Source organism: Protopterus annectens, chromosome 13.part0 (genome assembly GCF_019279795.1).
Source record: "Protopterus annectens isolate FY-2018-M chromosome 13.part0, PAN1.0, whole genome shotgun sequence".
Taxonomy (NCBI): domain Eukaryota; kingdom Metazoa; phylum Chordata; order Ceratodontiformes; family Protopteridae; genus Protopterus; species Protopterus annectens.
In genome coordinates this window covers 291472261-291493204 of record NC_056747.1, presented here as the reverse complement: position 1 = coordinate 291493204, position 20944 = coordinate 291472261, and the positions used below count along the sequence as shown (strand labels likewise).

The 20944-nt window shown below is 36.8% G+C and overlaps 1 protein-coding gene across 5 annotated transcripts in view; it reads left to right on the top strand.

Moving 5' to 3' along the window:
• TBXA2R (thromboxane A2 receptor) overlaps positions 1 to 9324 on the top strand; it is a 254737-nt gene extending 245413 nt beyond the window's left edge. For 2 of the 5 annotated variants that reach the window (XM_044053864.1, XM_044053861.1), the window contains exon 3: positions 1182 to 5628. In XM_044053864.1, coding sequence (XP_043909799.1) covers positions 1182 to 1451 — 270 coding nt within the window. In that variant the 3' untranslated portion in view covers positions 1452 to 5628. Of the gene's footprint in view, positions 1 to 1181; positions 5629 to 8341 lie in introns of those variants that run through there. The other 3 variants (XM_044053862.1, XR_006362556.1, XM_044053863.1) reach the window with 3 other exon arrangements.
• The last annotated feature ends 11620 nt before the right edge of the window (positions 9325 to 20944 follow it).

The window sequence follows — 20944 nt, the reverse complement described above, 5'->3', positions numbered from 1 at the left end:
CAAGAGTTGTAAGACATATCATTATGTCAGTCATTAGAGTTTCATTCTTCTCTCTCTCTCACTTACGCTCTGTCTTTTTTTCTCACATGCAGAGCAGACGTACACACGGATTACTTGTTTTTCATTTATTTGCATTTTTCCTTTAATTTTAAGCTCACTGAATAGCAAACCCTGGTTTAGTAAGTATTAAAAAATTCATCCATTTTTTTTTCTTTCTTTTTTTTTTTTTGCCATAGCTTCACAGCAACTTAATATGCTTCAAGAAGTGGAGGACTTGTTTTTTTACCTGGCCTTACCTGCACATTACTACCCCACAGAAGAACATTCATTTTCCAGTCAGGGTGAAGATGTGTGCTTCACCCACTCTGTTATCTGCTTTAATGGCTTACAAAGTACATTAATGCAGTTTGGTGTGCAGCCCTTCCAGCAGAAAACGGATCCTAAATAGGGTCTATGCCTGTGAGTCTACTCCAGAACAGACAGAGAGAACCCGAGGAGTACAGAACCCATACATTTCTAACAAGTGGTAAAGACTGAAAAATTATGAATGAAATAAAAAGTAGAGGTGCAGTTTTTCTGAAAGCGTATCAGTCTCTTTCTCAGACAAGTACATGTAACAAACCCTTGAAGTTGGGTATTTTCTATGTAATACATAAGTATGCAGTTTGTGGTGAAAAAAGTGTTTTTATGCATTGTCTTTTATTGATTAGCACCTCCAGCCCCCTGAAAATTTTATTACAGATGAAAACTGCTGCCATTACATCATGAAAGATCCACAATGCCTTACTATATCATCTTCTATATTTCCATGCTAAATTCATCAGTAGGAGTTACTTCCTAGAAATAAGTTTTCAACTAAGCCTTCTTGCAAGTTAAACACATTACACTTGAAAATGAACACGTGATATTGCAGTAGTGAAACCACAATAAGAAGCTACACTTCTGAAGCTAGAAATTTGTTTTGTTTATCCAGAATGCTTTGCAGATGTATGTAAATCATTGCCCATTACCTACCATGATGACATTTTGTGAGTGTGGTTAACTCAAAATCAGCCTGCACGCTATAATCTTTATTTTTTTATTTTTATTTATTTTAGCAAAATCACTTGCACCATTGTTCATAAGCTTCTCTGTATGTGAGTCCATTTTGTGCTCCAACATTTTATATTCTTTCTTCACAGATATTTATTGCACAGACTGTTCTACAGGCACCTCCCCAAGGAGTACCTCAAGACATCCTCCCTCCAGAAACAAACAAGTACCTGCTAATCTATATCCGGGTGGCAACATGGAACCAGATACTGGACCCTTGGGTTTACATCTTATTCAGAAGGTCGGTTCTCAGAAAAATGTATCCAAAGTTAAGTTCAAGGCCATCTATTGTCTCCTTGTACCCAGAATACAGCATGTCACTTAGAAGGAAGCTAACCCAGGAGTCTGTGATTCACTGATGCCCATCCAATATGTGGGATGTTGGTGGTACCCAGTATTTGTATCACTAGGTGCCACTGGTGATAGGAAGTGCTGCTCAATGGATTGTCTTGAAGGACTAAAGTATTTAAACCTGCAACTAGAGCTTATAACTCTGGGATACTATGTGTGCCTCCATACTAGCTTCTTTCTTCTTCTACCCCAACAATGAACTTTCAGAGCTAACTGTCCTTGAATGGGGTACATACATAATACTGATGACTTTCAAGGCATTGCTAACAGAGTCCATTGATGTAATTTACTCTGTCTTATCCATCTGAAATATTCTAGCAGTTAGAATGAGCCATTTCATCCTAATGGAATCAAGAGCCATTCAGTTATAACTTTTCTCTTCTTTTTCCCTAATTTTTAAGGACTTTACCATTTCTGCTCAGGAGTTTACATTAATGACTGAACAGGAACATATTGTAAGTCCCACACTGTGACAGCAGTTAAAGGACAATCTTAGTTTTGTCTAAACATTGCACCTTATTTGACTAAAGGTCACGAACTGTGAAGATGAGTCCATGTTTCTTTGTATGTTTTTGTAGAGGCTCCATTAATTTGCCCCCAGGTTGAGGCAAGAACTTCATGTCTTGCTAAAGTACTACAGCAAGAAACTATGCGCAGCTTTATTACTGGTTCAGGATCAACTTCTCATTTGGTCATTGAAGGGGCTAAGGGGCTAAAGAAGAGGAGGAAAGGAATGCAGAAACAGTTAATAAGGTGTGCCTAAATGTTGTTCATAAATGGTGAAAAAGGATTAATTTCTGGGTAATCAGTTGACTCGGAGCATATGGCCAGTCTTCAGGAGTGAGATGCAAACCACAACAAAGGAGGGGGAAAGGCCTACGAGTGATCCATACAACTATTCATCACTCACAAGTGATGAGAAATAGCCTGGATCATCTTGTAGCATTTTATTTGGTTTGTTTTATACAACTTTCTGACAGTTTTTGAGTTGTAATGATTTGTCAGTATTTTGATGTATATTACCCTCTGTGTTTTTATTTTCAAATCCATTGTTGTTTTTTATAAATTGGATATGGAATGTGATGTCATCCTAATTGGGAATGTTGTTTTCTGACTGATAAGCATTCTGTCTGACATAACCACCTTCCTTATATATCAATATGCATAATGTAATACTTTACAGTGGAAACAAAACCAAGAATTATTTACAGCTTTGTCAGTTATGTATGCTAATTAAACAGAACCAGTGAAGAGCACTGACTGGTTTATTTGTAAAATTACAGTAACTGTAAGTGAGAACTGTCCTAAAAATGGCCATGTTATGATACAAAATTATATTTGTAATTGGCACATTACAGATACAAACTGTAAAGCCTCATATTTAATGTGGCTAACCAAACAGTAGTAATGCATTCCTCTAAGTATAATACAAGTTATTATGAATTGTTCTGTAGGATGTGAAAGCTCTTGCTTTGTAAATTGTCTCCAATGAAATAACCTGTGCTTAATTTATAAGAACTGTTTTTGTTTCTTATGTGAATATATTCAGTTGCATGCAGAAAAAAATCCATTGACAGTAGTAAGAGTGCCATTGGGTTTCTGTTTGTCTGTGTTTATCCATCTGTGTGGATGGTAACATTGTAAACAGTATGCAAGTACATCTGGGCCTGTGCATGCTTACATGAGCTAACTGCCCTGAAGGTATAGTGTCATTACACCTAAAGTCACAAGAAGTCATCCGTGTGTTTTAAGAAGTCCCCAGGTTTCATGAGATATGGACATACTCTGGTTGCTTTGGGTGGACTGCACACTAGTGTTTGTGAACTGATCCATGCTTCCTGGCTTAAAACTGAAGTTCACATTTCTCTCAGCTTCAGACAATGAAAGTAAGCATTTTTTTCTGAATACTTTTATTGCAAAGAGTGAATTTGTAGGTATCTTGTGTCGTTAGTCTGTATGATACTACTGCTGTATGAATAAAAATGTTAACTCAAAACAAGGAAGTCATAAGGAGACATTGTACTTGTCCTGTTTTATTGTGTGTGTGTAGTGTGTGTGTATGTGTGTGTGTGTGTGTGTGTGTGTGTGTGTGTGTGTGTGTCTTCCTCCTCACTGCTCCCCAAAACTGATTTTCCCCCTCCGCTCTGATTTTCTCTTTTATAGCCTACAGACTGTTCCCTCTATCATTCTTTACACCACATTTTTTGTTCCCTCTATCATTCTTTACACCATATTTTTTGTTCCCTCTATCATTCTTTACACCATATTTTTTAAGACCTTGACATGATGCTATTCAGTGATTATAGCAGTAAAATGAGGGTGCCATTTCATCGGTAGTTCCACATCTAACAGTAGCACTCTTCATTTAGATGTTCACTAATTCATAACCAAACATTAAAAAATAAAGCAAAAACTAAACAAGATATGTTTTTTTATATTTTTTAAGCTTAAACAGATTTTTCAGTGTTATATGCAGAATTGTAGCTTCCCAAGAAAGTTGATTTTTCGTATCCCACTCTCCCCAATTTAACTTTCAGTGAGCACTATAATTTATATATATTTGTACAAGACGAAAAGACATGCAGTATGTCTGCTATCTTTGATCGGCAATAGAGACAATATTTTGAGTAGTATGAATTAAATTTATTTAGAAATCCAGGAGTAAGATATGCATTATTATTAATCATAAGTTGAGTGTACATTAAGTTTTTAAAAAGGGTAAGTTTGAGTGTGTTTTCTATCGCTTGAACTTTTTGTTCATTAGTAATAGCATTATTTTTTCCACTCCAAAAATTTGAATAGAGTATTGAATATTGATATTTTATTGCAGAATTTTCTTTGAATACTATGAATATCATTTTCTTTTTGTAGGACAAACGTTTTAAAATCCCCTGAACTGAAATAGAATCCTGTTCATTCATATTAAGATTATGAAATTTTGTATCCGTTAAAACTTTGATTTGTCTGATTATTATGTCATACTTTTTCTGATCACTATTTGTGCAATATTAAAATTATACATAGCTCAAAACTGAGTTGACAGAACACGAGTGTCTTGGGGAGGTTTTGTAAACATGGCTGTGAAGTACATATCCTCTCATAAATTAGTAATCAAAAACAAAAACAAATTATCCTATTATTAAAAGTATTGGGGTATATTACTGGAAACTCTGCTTAAAAAACAGAAACGAAGGATGCCATAGTAATTAATTTTGAATTTTGACACAAAACTTGCCTCTTCCTCCCCCAGTCTAACAAAACTGTAACTATAAATCAAAATTATTGTAGAAGTTAACTTAGGCCAAAGTTATTTTTTAAGTTTCATCATTCCCCATTTCCAAAATATATACTCTAAAAGTTTTCATGGTGATGACATATTGTGAATAGCTATAAATAGTTGCTTTTATTTTACTTCTCCATTGCTTCTATAACTGCACAAATTATTTACTTAAATGGGACAATTCCATGTCAATTAACAATCATTTTGAAATGAGTATGTTGTTGTAAATAATTCTTGTATTGTATTTACACTTAAGCAGTATGTTCCATACAAAATGTTTAGAGATTTTGTACTATAAGTACCCATGTTATTATCGTTGTTTTTTCTTGTATTAAAAATAAAATATTCTATTTGAAAAAACTGAACAAAATAGAAAGGAGGGCTACAGTATGAAATAATTGTTTTTTGCTAAGTTTTATTAGTGAAAATACAGTTTTCTCTAGCTGTAATACTACACATTAAGTGTTGCTTCCTTTTAAGGCTTATTTTATCTTTTTGCCTTTCTGACTATCCATCCAAATCCACTACCCTGTCAATTCATTTATTTACCCGCCCTGGCCAGTTATGACCTGATCTGTTGTTGTTGGAGTTGAAAGTTAACTGATAGTTAGCCATCATCAATGGTAGCTCATTTCTTTCTCTCTAGGTCTTACTTCCTCATTCCTCTGCTGCCTGACAAATTCTGTGCAGTGAATGCTGTATCAAGGCTTCAAGATTAAATGCTTTCACTCTTCTGGGCTTCTCTCCAATTCATCACTGTTTGTATTTTGGAAGGTTATTGCCCCCAGTGGCCAGTGTCATCTTCCTAACCTTTTCCAAGGGTCACACTGTTCAATAAGAAGTCAGTTTCCAGCAAGTGTTTCCTTGGGATAAGTAATCATACCTCTCAACTGTACAGATTTTCGCAGAATGTCCGGATTTTTGCCTCATATTTTTGGTCTGTTTCTCATAAAATTGGGATTTTCTGGAAAATCATTGGCAAGTCATTCAGGGTTGAAGTCAGAAAATAATGACAGACATTTGAGTTTCAGACTGTATACCCTTCAGAAAATTCATGCTAATGCAAAACATGTTATTCTATCAACATTCTAAGTCTGTAAGAGCAATATTTAAAAAGTTTTCCTATTTTTGGGCCTTTGTCCCACCATTATTCATGGTTTTGTCCACATTTCCTGCTCTAAGAGGTTGAGAGGTATGCAAGTTAATCAGCTTCCAGCCTTTCCAACCCTCATTTTATACCAGCTCTTGTCATACCTAGGACTAGCAGATGGCAGAGTCTGAATACCAGATGATTTTTTTTCATTTATAAGTTGTATTTATTAATTTGCACTTATGTGGGTTTAATGTTTGTGAATTTGTGGCTGCTTCTGTCAGTATCGTGGTTGCTTTGACTTTCTATATTCCAGATGACTTTTTATTCAAAAGTATTACAGCATGACAGCTTGGGTGTGTGGTCCAGTTTTGTTTCATCGTTGAGCTGGTTTAAAGGCAAATTATGAACAGATGAATTGAAGGAGAGAGATGAAGATATTTGGCATTTGATTTATTGTTAATCTCTTAACTTTTAAACTGTTTTAATGACTTATAACAGTGGCTGCAGAATAGCTGGCATTTGTTCACTGTTTGGTCCATTAATAACATACTGCAGCTGCTTTGTTGATAGATTGATGGCATTTAATGACTGATGACAGTGTAGGTTTCCCTTTTCCTCCCTCAAATCTACAGCAGTGGCATCTGCATCTACTAAAGTCAGTCCTTCACCATGCATACCACCATCTTACATATGAGTGTATGAGGTCACTAACAGAATATACATGTCCTGTGGTTTATCAATTTCACCTGAGTGCTGCAGCTTGAATTCTGCTGTCTTTCACTAAAACAGATGCACTATTTTACATTATTAAATCTGACTGTGAATATCATTTATAGCCGTTGCTTATTTTTTCAGTATTTATCCAACTAGTCTTCATTTTACGAGAACAGAAATCACAGTTGCTAAGTCAGATTAAAAGTAAATATAAACTTTCAAAAAGAGCCAGATCAGATACCATGTTTAATCTAATTTGATTTTATAAATACCCCGAAATGTGTTTTCACAAAAGCTTTATCAGGTTTAACAGAAATATATCAAAGACTCCAGCATTTAAAACATTTATACAGATCACATGACCTGGGATGTTTCAAAATTTCCTTATAGTATAAACTTCTATTTAATATTTTTTTAAATTATTACTGTACCACTATAATATATATATATATATATATATATATATATATATATATATATATATATATATATATATATATATATATATATAAAATGTCTTAACTGTCTACTTTTCAAGGTTTTAATGAAATTTTAGAATTTAATCCTGGAGCATGTACAGCATCCAGTTCTGTTATCCATTTATATTCCAAAGCCTCAGAAAAATTAATAATGTCACCACCTCTTATATTCTGTTTTATGACCTGTAAAACAGAAAATTTAAAGAACCTGGTGGAACATATGGATATAATATACCTAGCTAATGCATTGGTGGTATTTCTTTTTGGTCTTCCTTTTCTTTTTCTACTATATTTAAATACAATTTTAAACCTATATGACACTCCTAACTACATCTTTCTCAAAATCTGCATTTGCTTGCTAAGCAGCCTTAGCTGTCCATCTCCTATTCCACTCCCCTGGTCTCTCACCATTTTGTAAGTCACCCTCACTTCTTTGCACCTTTCAGTCTCCTTCTCATGTCCTCTCCCTCACAGCCATCTGTACTCTCATTGTAATCATCCCATCATCCTTTCCTTCCTTCCTATTTTTAAGTTTTGTGCTTTACTTTTATGCTATAATACCATTGTCCACCATCGTACAGTCCCAGGCCTATGCCCTTGTCATAGCCTTGGTCACTTCAGGGGTAACAAACTGTACTTTAGTATGATCACTGTTTCCAGCTGCTGCTTTAACCTCTGACTTTCTAATACCTTCCTTGTTAATGCGATTATGGTCCAATACCTTATCCTACCAGTTGTGGTAGGATGTATGCTTTATGCTGATTTTGTACCTATTTTAGTACGTCATCTGATTCCTTAGCATCAGCACTCATTGATATGCTGCCAGCAAACTAAGGTATTTCACTATTTCTAACAGTGCTTTCATCCTCCCCCTTTTCTTTCCTCTGTTTTATAAGTTGTAAATTAAGGCCACAGATCAGGTTGCCCTTTTCTCAGCTCCAGCAGCTGAGTTTACCCCTTCCTTCTCTTTACTGCACTCTGTGTCCCACTCATAAGTTATATTGTGATGCTACACTATGCCTGCTACCAGTCATATGATCCGCTGCTCCCTATTTTCTGTAAAACCTGCAGTAACTAAGCTCTCCTCTGATAATGTCATTCAAGTAACTGGCATTGAACAGTATGACAGTTAATTTCCCCATACATCGTCTCTTACTCGGACAAACATGGTTCTGCTATGCTAACTCTAAACTGAGCAGCTTTGCCCTGTTTGAGTGAAAGTGTTTCTTTGAGTACACATATCTAAGCACATATTCTGATATGAAAAGTAACTTTCATGCAGTACATTACTCTCAAACTAAAGCAATTTTTACACATTTTGTACTGCTCTAGGAACATCAGACAGTTTCAGAGAGAAATATCGCTTGGCGAAGGCGTAGAAGGAAAAGGAGACTGCAATGTGCGGGATGCTTCGTAATGGCTACTCACCGATTCTAGCCCTTACAATATGGCCACTTGCAGCAGCCTTTCTTCAGAGCAAAGAATGGATGCCTTATTATTCTGCATTGTTTTGCACAACAGATAGACTTGGATGTTTGCCTAGGAGTGTTATTGACTGATACTGTTTTTTCATGTGAATTACCAAAGTCTTTGCTTAAAATAAAATCTCAGGATTTTTTTTTTAACAGCATGGAACTAAACTCTGAAACTTGCTCTGAGTAAACCAATCAGTATTAGTTTGTTGTCGTGACTGCATCTGATGTATGCTCTTAACCTGACACTAAAGCAAACTGGCTGCTCACAACATATGATAGCTCTGTTTAACATGTTAATTATAAATCACAGTATCAAAACAGCTTTACTAAAAGAGGCAGTGATTAGAATAACTACACATCAGACTGAGTTTATATCTGTACATGGAAAACACAGTGAAATATCCTTTCCTGCATGGACAGCTACACTGGTATGTAACAGGTTGCAACAATGTCCGAAAAAGTTTTATTTCCTGACAAAATGAGCATAGTTAACCATGGTTTCAATCTTCAAAGAAAATCCTTCATATCTGTAATGCAATTAAAAAGAGTTTCAGTCTTAAATTGATGTTTAGACTAAAATAGTATAAGAACAGTGGACAGAATTCTTGATTTAGAGAGTAGTTGGTGTTCCCCACTACAGGGTTGCTGTTGATGCAGTCACAAATCCTCTTTAATGATTTTTTTATATCCTTCTGAATCAGAATATTGCAGCTATATAAACTAGTATTCATGAAAAGACACAAGAGGCCTTTAAAATTAAGACCAAATATGACCCCATACCCATCATATTAGGTTATGAAATGTGTGCATTATATATGTAAAGGAAGTGTGTGTGCATGTGCGTATGTGCGTGTGTATGACTGTATGTGTAAATGTGTGTATAAATATATATATATATATATATATATATATATATATATATATATATATATACACACATATATATACATACACACACACACACACACACACACACACACACCATTAACTGTGTTATGTGGACATTTCAGGTTGCATTGTACTCATCCTTTGAACTGTCATTATCAACAGTTTTCCATTTCTGTTACAGTACAATATTGTCATTTTACCTCTCAAGAAATATACAGAACTAATTTTGTGCAGAGCAACTATATTTGGTTAAACTCAACTATTTTTTTTAAACAGGAGTCAAAATAAAACAATGCAATTAAATGAGCTTTAGCTTTATTACAACCGCTTTTGAATACAATGAGGATAAGGAGACACACCTAAATGTTATCAAAATACATTTTATGAGGTGGCACAAATTTGATAACCTAATTTGATGCAAGATGTTGACTATTTTTTAAATTTCATGCTTAAGAATTCTAAGGTTCCAAAATATTATTTCACAGAAATATAAAGCACTATTCAATAGTTAAGTCTGAATGCACCCCTTTCTATTAATAAATAGCTGGATGGCTCTCAATATGAAGTTACAATGTCACAGTTGTAGCTAAGGAAAAGTGCAAGAAAAATCTCAAATCTCCTTAGTTTTATTGTTTAAGCTAAGCTTTTCTGTGGAATATATTATACTACTGTTATTTCATTATCAGCTCTTTGTGTGATCATCACTGTTTTGAGTGTGAAAGAAGAGATACCTAGTTGCATTACTAGCTCTGTAGTCAATTTATGTAGCTTGGACGGGAAACTGCTATTTAAATTATAAGTCAGCCCTAGGAAATAAAAATTCCATGGGTACAATAGTGGCAGAAAGGGATACGTCCCTGACTGTGGCCCAGGCAAGCTGGGATTGATTAGTGACTTGGGTTGACTAATGGAGTAACGGAGAGGATGGGTGTGCCTATCATGTAATGGAAAGGACAATATAGATATGAGCAGATTGCTCCTTAAGCCATAGTAAAGACCATGATTTCGGTGGACATGCCTCGTCGTCCAATAGCCTTGCAGATATGACATTATCATGCAGGGGATTGAGTATGAGAAAAGCCCTGCAATTGCAGGACTGCTGTCTGATGCAACTAAGTGCTAGCTCTCTTCCATGTTTCCCCTTCCTAGCCCACCAAAGTATGAGCCATTTCCAGCCATGTGGTAGTACTGAGGGTTACAGGAGAAAGCATACGAGTAGCTCCAGTCAGCTAATAATAAGTACAACATGCCATAAACATGGCAGAGATGCAACAATAAGATTACTTAGAAGATATCCAGCTATTTATTTAGTATGTATATTTTTAAGGTATGCAGTCACACCAGAGACAGACTTTTAAGGTTATCGTCAGTGACAGTACCAGACAGCAACTAGAATAACTAAGAATGGCAAAGCTAATGTTGAGACCCCAGGATTTCGGCCATAGTTTACAGATTTAGATTGGTATATGGGAACTGAACCCCAACAACATATGCAGTGTGAGGTGGGGGTTGTCTTCATGAAAAAAGTAGTTTTCTTTTCATTTTTCTGTGTCTCACAGCTTGTGTGTTTGGCATTCTGCTTTAGAACCACAGCAATCAAATTTGTTACCACCCATATATTTTTGTTTACTGAATTAGTGGCATTTGTATGGTCATTGTATGGTCTGAAAAAAAGTGAATGATGTACGTGAATAACAACTGAAAAATCTACCTGTAGAATTCTTAGATTTGGCTACAGGATATGGATTGTGAGCAACAGGGTCCTTGTTTTTCTTTTCTATTTATTTTATGCTTGTTTTTGCAAGGGGATAACAGTACAGAGCTGTTGTTTCATTTGTACTTATTGTATGCTATTTTAATTGTTGCATAAAATTATAAAATAAATGTAAAAGATGACTATCTGGAATTTTTTTTGTAAATAATACATCTGGTGGACTTTGGAATCAGAAACAGGAAACAAAAAAATAGAGCTGTGACTAAGGGCATTCATTATGCAGTTTTCCCTGTTTAACAGAAAAAATGACATAATGGTAAGTCTGTTATAAAAAGCCAAGTAAAATTAAATGTTAATTGCAGACATAACTTTGGTAAATAAATGTTTGTTCTGTATATATTTACCTTACAGATTTCAGCTGTGTAAATAAAAGAAAATTCAAATGTCAGTATCAATTATCAAACATAAATGTTATCAACAATAACTTAAACCGGTTAACATTCTTGAGAGTTTAGGTCTGAAGTTTCAATGTGCTCAGGATGGCTGTATACTTGCATGCTTCGAGAGCTACAGGTTCCTCAAACCTATGGTCTGGGGCCTTTATTAAGTTCCAGCATAAGACTTGTTCATATACCATCCAGTAAACAAAATGCCAAACATGGTGGTGGTCTCTGTGTTGGGAGGGGGGGTACAAAAAAAGAATCAACACACCCACCCTCACATCTGGCTTAATTTGCATCTACTTCATTTTGTTTTTTTGTTAAAATTTACTACAGTGTTTATAAAAAGCATAACCAGAGGTAATAAAATAATAAAAGTGAAAAAGAGTGTATAAATGAAGAAATAAAATGTCTAGTAAGAAAAAAAATATTTTTCAGGAAAATAAAAATTGATGATATAGAAAAAGAAACGTGGACTGCGTTGATGAAAATTACTATGTAAAACCATGGGGAAATCTAAAGAATGAAAAAAATGAAAGCTATAAAATAAGAACCAAATGGTGTAATCAGAAAGTAGAATATCAAGTTTTTGTGGAGACGTAATAGATAAATTACCAGTAAAAGGAAATATGCCCTATAGAAAAAAAGTGATAAAATATGTTTACATTGTCAAGAAAAAGGAACTACGGAACAATTACTTTTGAAATATAAAAGATTAAAAAAGTTATGGGGAAAACTATGTAGAGAAGACTTTTTGAAGATATAAAAGAAATGGATAAAATATGATTAAATATGGGTATTACAACAATAGAAGTAAAGAATGGTGTTAAAAGAATAGATAAAAAGTTATTTATGTCATATGGAATGAAAGAATAAATGAAATTATATTTAACATTAAATGGATTTTAGCAATCAGATGGTGGTTATAGAAAAAGGAGTGGGGGTCTAATAGGGATGAAAATTTTGTATGATTGTAAAGGAAATTATGAATACGTGTAAATATATTTGTATAGCTATATACCTGTACATTTGTAAATACATTGTAAATAACATTTCTTTTTATGTATAAATAAAGGACCACTATGCTTTGCAATAGATGCTGTGGGATGTTTTACATCCACCTAAGCTACCACCAAACCAAGCAGATGGGGCCTCAGTTTAATGCCTCATCCAAAGAAAGGCACACTCAGGAGTGCAGTGCCCCCTTATGCTGCACTGCAGTGATAGCAATCAATCTACCAGGTGTAGGAATAGAATCTACATCCTTTTGCACCAAAGGCGAATATGCCACCTGTCGTCCCACCGACACTGCGTGAACACCACCTTAGTGCTCATGTGCAATAAACAATATGTTTTGGAGCTTTAGTGGTCTCAGTCACCAAAGACTGTAACCCATTTTAGCAGTCTTCCTGGTCTCTTTACTGTTTAATATCTTCCCCTACAACTCAAGTGCTTCATCTCAGGTAATGTTACAGGTGTCTTCCGTTACGCTCTAGGACTCATTACCCCAACTCGCCAGACCCTAGAACCTTGTGCTGTAGTCTGTGGAATGTCTGTAGTGCAGTTCTCCATGTTACTCCATCTCCACTCCCTTATAGACTTAGTCTGCCAGTGCCTCGTGCAGTCCTTTAACAAGGCACTGCCTCCATTTTTAACTATAACTTGTATACTTTAAATATATAATTTTAATCTGACAAGGACTGTTTAACATTTATCTGTGAAGGGAAAAAACTGATCATCAAAAAGGTGATTGGTTTTATGAGTGTTATTATGCAAACTGCTCAACCAAATTGATGCTGGACAGTCAGAAGGATGTCATTTCTTTTCCCAGTGTGCAATACATGGATTTATAGCTTAGGGTTTATACATAACCAAAACAGCATGGGGAAAGAGACTGCACTTCTAAAGTATTCCCTTAAAATAGAGTATAAACTGAGGTACTATTCACATGTTCTCTCCAGCAATACATTTTCAGTAAAGAACATGCAGGATTCTTAGGACACCTGGTCAAATTTCCCACAGCCACTATAAATACCACAATCGGCCACCATTAAGAAGAGAATGAAAGGCTCTAGTGGACTTTACTCATTAAAATACAAATAAATAGGAATATGGGATGTTGGCATAATGGTTAAGGTGTTTGCCTTACAGACATAAGGTATAGGGTTTGATTCTCACATGGGGTAATTGGCTAGGCTTAAAATAGCCTGCCAAGGCTATATATAATTTTAATCTGAAAAGGACTGTTTAACATTTATCTGTGAAGGGAAAAAACTGACCATCAAAAAGGTGATTGGTTTTATGAGTGTTATTATGCAAACTGCTCAACCAAATTGATGCTGGACAGTCAGAAGGATGTCATTTCTTTTCCCAGTGTGCAATACATGGATTTATAGCTTAGGGTTTATACATAACCAAAACAGCATGGGGAAAGAGACTGCACTTCTAAAGTATTCCCTTAAAATAGAGTATAAACTGAGGTACTATTCACATATTCTCTCCAGCAATACATTTTCAGTAAAGAACATGCAGGATTCTTAGGACACCTGGTCAAATTTCCCACAGCCACTATAAATACCACAATCGGCCACCATTAAGAAGAGAATGAAAGGCTCTAGTGGACTTTACTCATTAAAATACAAATAAATAGGAATATGGGATGTTGGCATAATGGTTAAGATGTTTGCCTTACAGATATAAGGTACAGGGTTTGATTCTCACATGGGGTAATTGGCTAGGCTTAAAATAGCCTGCCAAGGCAGTTAGCCTAGTACTAATTTATGACTCTATATGTATCCAACACTGTAAGAAGGTCCTTTTTCATTGCGCAGCTTATCAGTAAGAGTATGATGTCCAGTTCCAGGGATGTGATTAATCCACTGTATTTGGCACTTGAGGCCACTCATTGAAGTATAATGCTCCCTTCAGCATGTATCTGTCCAAACACTTGACACAACTTGAGTGACTACAATGCCTAAGCCACAAAAGTTAGGCGGACTGTCTCAAAGCCCTGCCCCTCAGTATCTTACAAGTTATTGAGGGGCAATCTCTGCCTCATTTAACTCTCAGCTGACCCAGTCCTTTTACACCTACTGAACATCTGCATGTCCAATAATGGCATAAATATCAGCTCAAGAGGTTGTAGATATGCATCACAGATAATACCACTTTTCTGGAATCATCTTCCTCTCCATATAAGCAAAGTATGTCTCTTGCTCTCTTCAAGTATAATCTGGACAAATTTATGGGGAAAAAAAATTCACCCCTAAAATGCAAGGGATCTAGGTTATTCATATGTAAAAGCTCAAAAAAATGTCTTGGAAATGCATGGCTAGGCTTCAGAAAATTCTCATGGATCAATAGCCTAGAAAATACTTATAAAGGTTCATCAGTGACTTCAAATTCAATTAAATAATCATAAAAGTACCGTCTGCCTTTTACATTATCAGCAATATAAAAGTCAAGCATTTTATTATATTTACTTATCTGTTTGAGTATAAGTTGAAATCCACATTTGTCAGATAAAGTGATCATATGAAGTTGTTTCCCATCTAAATAGATGGGTTTGGCCTGAATGAACCATAAATACTTAAAGTTGTGGGTATTCTATTTAGCTGATACACCAGTATGCCCTTAAGAGTTCATTTGCATATATTCCCTGGGCCTTTGTTTCAGGAAGTTTAAGGTGTTACACAGTGAAGAATCTAGCCTGGCCGGTTTGGTCTTAGCTACTAATAAGCAATGGTAGAATGCACTATTTGAGGCATATTTTGCCACAGTCCCTAACTTGATGATAATGGTAGAATGCACTGGTTGAGGCATATTTTGCCACAGTCCCTAACTTGATAATAATGGTAGAATGCACTGAGTGAGGCATATTTTGCCACAGTCCCTAACTTGATGATAATGGTAGAATGCACTGGTTGTGACAGTTACTTTTACCACTATCCCTAGGGTGATAATAAGCAGTTTCCATTCATGTTTTTCTTACAGGCAGAGGATGAAATAGCAATGACAAGGTGTATCGAGAATTAAATTCAGGTTTCCTCAATGCTGAATTAATGGTTTAACCATCTGTGCTATAGGCTCACATGGTATGTAGTCCAACATTTATCCATATTCTTCCCAAATAAGTATATGTGGGCTTATATTGTGTGATCCGACAGCATAGGTGGGTAGAACACCTCCTTGGTATTCTGAAAGCCTGATTGGCAGATTTTTTTTTTCTCTCATAATTGTGATTTATTATACCCTCACTGTGTCCAGCACTGCACTAAAATATCTGTTTTAGCTTCATTCAAAAACTGCTCTGTATGTACTTTAGTTTGAATTTATTCTTAGTTGCAAAGCATACAGTACCTGAAACAGAAGGATACATTCCACAAAATTTGGTCTTTTACAACTATTTGAGCCCTTAATTCAGACTGTTAGAATATAATATTTATTTTATTTCATTTGTTTACCGCTAATGTCCACTAGGCCTAAAAGTGCTCATTTTCAGTGGAGGCCCGGGGAGAAAAGCTCAAACAAGAACACAGATACAGAAAAAAAATTAAACATTAATTGGTACAGAAGTAGAAACAGTGTTACACATAGTGATTACAGTAATATATACAGAATATATACATAAAAGCAGGAATTTAGTTGGAAATTGTAATAACATGATATTCTGTGTGTGTGGATTTAATTCTATATAATTTTCCACAGAACAAAAATCATAAGCTGTTTAATAACTGCTTTTCCTATATTTTCATCATTCTGTTGTTCTATAAGTAATGCTGCAAAGTATATTTGTGCATCTTCCCTTCCTGTGCACTGTTTCAAAAAGGACAAAGTATTCTTTTGAGCTAATGAATCACAGTTTTACAAAAACTCATTTGTCCAAGTTGACTTTTTTCACTAGCTGCTCTTAAAGAAAACCAGTTTTCAATTTGTATTTAAACCTAGCATGTAATAAAATCACCTTATTTTTACACTTCTGTAGTACATTGATCACTGTGATTGCACTCTGAATTTTAAGAAAAAAAGACACATTTCTTAAGTATCTTTCTGATGTAAGTATCCCCACTATGGTTAAGAAGAATAGGAGATGGTTGTTCATCTCATTTAAAATACAGGGAATAGTCACAGAGAATTTGGAAAGCAGGGGCCCAGATGATACAAATTACATTTGGCTAGACAATGCAATAGACAAAGGCGTTGATAAATCTAAGAATAAGGCACCAAAAACATTGCCTTAATTTAGCTGGGCTTTCATTTGTCTGGTACATGTGAAGTAGGAATGGCTAAGCTTAAAAAGGCTCTAGGACCATTGGCCTAGTAGCGTCCTATGGTCCAATGTACAATAAAGGAAGGCCGTGTCAATAATTTGACCTAGTCTAAAGCCAGGCAGTCAGTGGAGGAGAGAATATTGTATTGGATAAATACTGTCAGGTGAAGATGACTGTACCTTTTCACATTTTGACAGTGACACAAACTGTCGTAGCAACAGCTGGAGCCACCTTTATGAATAAGTATAATTGCTTTTGCCATATTTGAGAGATTAAGATGACGTAAATCAGAATCTTTTTACTGATCTACATTTCTCTTCACATACACACACACACACAAAAAACACAACCACCCATGCATAAGTGACTCCCTGTATTGTTGCTAGTCTGTGGTGATTTTTCCTGCCACTGTTACTCATAAAGGGATCCAAGCCCTATACATAGACACACACACACACACACACACACACACACACACACACACACTTGCGGAGGACTCCCTGTAGTGTTAGTAGTTTATGCAGATTTTTCCTACTCTTGTCATACATAAAGGGTCCTAAGCCTAGGACTGTGTCATGTACTGTATAGTCCATGAATAAGCCTGCCGTCACTGTAGATCATGCTCAAACTAGTGACTTAGCTTGCACTGTGACCTGTCTGGATGTTGTTTTTCGTCCAACGCTACAAACAACAGTTTCTGCAGGTCCTTCATTGCTTAACCAGGCTATTTCCATAAACAGGACTTCTGGATGCAGTTTTGTATTTAGAGCATTGATGAAAAATACTTTTGTTACCAACTGTTATGCATACACGACAGTAGAAGACTTTCAGTGAAGAATAATTCATGTTTGGCATTCTGCAGTGACCACAGTATTTTGATGCAGATGGTAGTAGTGGCAGTGGACCTCATCATTGGACAGGCATCAAATAGCCAGATTCTACTCATACTTGAAGACTTCAATTACTGAATCTGCAATCATCTTTCAGATTTTGGTTCTGTATATGTGGTGGTGGAATCCAACACCTGATCAGACCATTATATTAACAAGTTCAGAGTATTTTGCATGCCATTTCTATCTGCCCCTGCAGAAATTTATTTCTTTAACATTTGTTTACCGGGAAAGTCTAACTGGGACAGTGCCCATTTTCAATGGAGACCCAGGGAGAAACGCTCCAGATGCATGTCTTTGGAATGTGGGAGGAAACCGGAGCACCCAGAGGAAACCCAAGCAAATGCAGGGAGGACATGCAGGCTCCACACAGAAGGCACCCCAGCTGAGAATTGAACCAGAAAACCTCTTGCTGTGAGGGGACAACACTAATAATGCACCACTGCACCGCCCAATAAAAATATTTTGATTCTGCCACATTATGGTTTTAGAATCCCAGGGATATTGGTGGAACCTAATCTGTCCAACATTTTCAGTCTAGCAGGATATCCACAAAAATATGGAGCTCACCCAGGATCTGGATACTGTGTCCCAGTGCACTTATAATATGGAGCTCACCCAGGATCTGGATACTGTCTCCCAGTGCAATTATAATATGGAGGTCACCCAGGATCTGGATAATGTGTCCCAGTGCACTTATAATATGGAGCTCACCCAGGATTTGGATACTGTCTTCCAGTGCACTTATAATATGGAGTTCACCCAGGATCTGGATACTGTCTCCCAGTGCACTTATAATATGGAGCTCTCCCAGGATTTGGATACTGTCTCCCAGTGCACTTATAATATGGAGCTCACCCAGGATCTGGACACTGTCTCCCAGTGCAATTATAATATGGAGGTCACCCAGGATCTGGATAATGTGTCCCAGTGCACTTATAATATGGAGCTCACCCAGGATTTGGATACTGTCTTCCAGTGCACTTATAATATGGAGTTCACCCAGGATCTGGATACTGTCTCCCAGTGCACTTATAATATGGAGCTCTCCCAGGATTTGGATACTGTCTCCCAGTGCACTTATAATATGGAGGTCACCCAGGATCTGGATACAGTGTCCCAGTGCACTTATAATATGGAGCTCACCCAGGATCTGGATACTGTGCCCCAGTGCACTTATAATATGGAGCTCACCCAGGATCTGGATACTGTGCCCCAGTGCACTTATAATATGGAGTTCACCCAGGATCTGGATACTGTGTCCCAGTGCACTTATAATATGGAGATCACCCAGGATTTGGATACTGTCTCCCAGTGCACTTATAATATGGAGCTCACCAAGGATCTTGATACTGTCTCCCAGTGCACTTATAATATGGAGCTCACCCAGGATCTGGATACTGTGTCCCAGTGCACTTATAATATGGAGCTCCCCCAGGATCTTGATACTGTGTCCCAGCGCACTTATAATATGGAGCTCACCCAGGATCTTGATACTGTCTCCCAGTGCACTTATAATATGGAGCTCACCCAGGATCTGGATACTGTGTCCCAGTGCACTTATAATATGGAGCTCACCCAGGATCTGGATACTGTGTCCCAGTGCACTTATAATATGGAGCTTACCCAGGATCTTGATACTGTCTCCCAGTGCACTTATAATATGGAGCTCACCCAGGATCTGGATACTGTGTCCCAGCGCACTTATAATATGGAGCTCACCCAGGATCTGGATACTGTTTCCCAATGCACTTATAATATGGAGCTCACCCAGGATCTGGATACTGTGCCCCAGTGCACTTATAATATGGAGCTCACCCAGGATCTGGATACTGTGCCCCAGTGCACTTATAATATGGAGTTCACCCAGGATCTGGATACTGTGTCCCAGTGCACTTATAATATGGAGATCACCCAGGATTTGGATACTGTCTCCCAGTGCACTTATAATATGGAGCTCACCAAGGATCTTGATACTGTCTCCCAGTGCACTTATAATATGGAGCTCACCCAGGATCTGGATACTGTGTCCCAGTGCACTTATAATATGGAGCTCCCCCAGGATCTTGATACTGTGTCCCAGCGCACTTATAATATGGAGCTCACCCAGGATCTTGATACTGTCTCCCAGTGCACTTATAATATGGAGCTCACCCAGGATCTGGATACTGTGTCCCAGTGCACTTATAATATGGAGCTCACCCAGGATCTGGATACTGTGTCCCAGTGCACTTATAATATGGAGCTTACCCAGGATCTTGATACTGTCTCCCAGTGCACTTATAATATGGAGCTCACCCAGGATCTGGATACTGTGTCCCAGCGCACTTATAATATGGAGCTCACCCAGGATCTGGATACTGTTTCCCAATGCACTTATAATATGGAGCTCACCCAGGATCTGGATACTGTCTCCCAGTGCACTTATAATATGGAGCTCACCCAGGATCTGGATACTGTGTCCCAGTGCACTTATAATATGGAGCTCACCCAGGATCTAGATACAGTGTCCCAGTGCACTTATGCTAAATGTGCTCCTGCTTTAATAATTTAAGGGGTTCTTGGAAGATGGATGGAAGGCTTTCCAGAAGATGACAATCACCTGGGCTTGTCATTGTCCTTCTGAAGAAGGAATATTTATTATCTTACCAATCAACAATCTGAACTGTTAAGGTAGCTTTAAAAATAGAAATTGACCCAGCAAATACTTGATTATGTAAGGTCCTAACAGCTTATGAAAGGTAACAGCTTATGAAAGGTCTTGCAACCCAGTCTGTTCACAATGTAGATGTATTTTAGTACAAGTAAGATGCAATCAGTTTCTTTTGTTCTTGCTGCAAAATCAGCAGCATTAAACAAATATAACAGCTTTAGAACTGTGCTCTATTGCTCAGCTGAAACAGGCTTAATACCGAGTTACCTGGATAAATCTATTTCTGAAGGATAACTCAGGTCATAAGGCTCCTTATGCTGTTGAAACCTAGCTGACATTCTTTAGATCCTGGTCCTACAGACCTGCTTTGTAAGCTTTGGTAATGTGATGTGCAAAGTTTTTTTTTTTAATTTTTTTGTTTAAGTCATGCTGGTTCTTTATAAATGTTATTTTTCAACCTCCTTGAAAAAAAAAAAGCTGTTTTGATTCTTCTGTTGAAGAACAGCATGTGAAATGGTCACAGGGAAAACTCATTTAGACAAAAATAACCAAAAGACCCAGACAAACCAGAGTTCTCAGTGTGGCGGTCCATGTGAAATATCCAA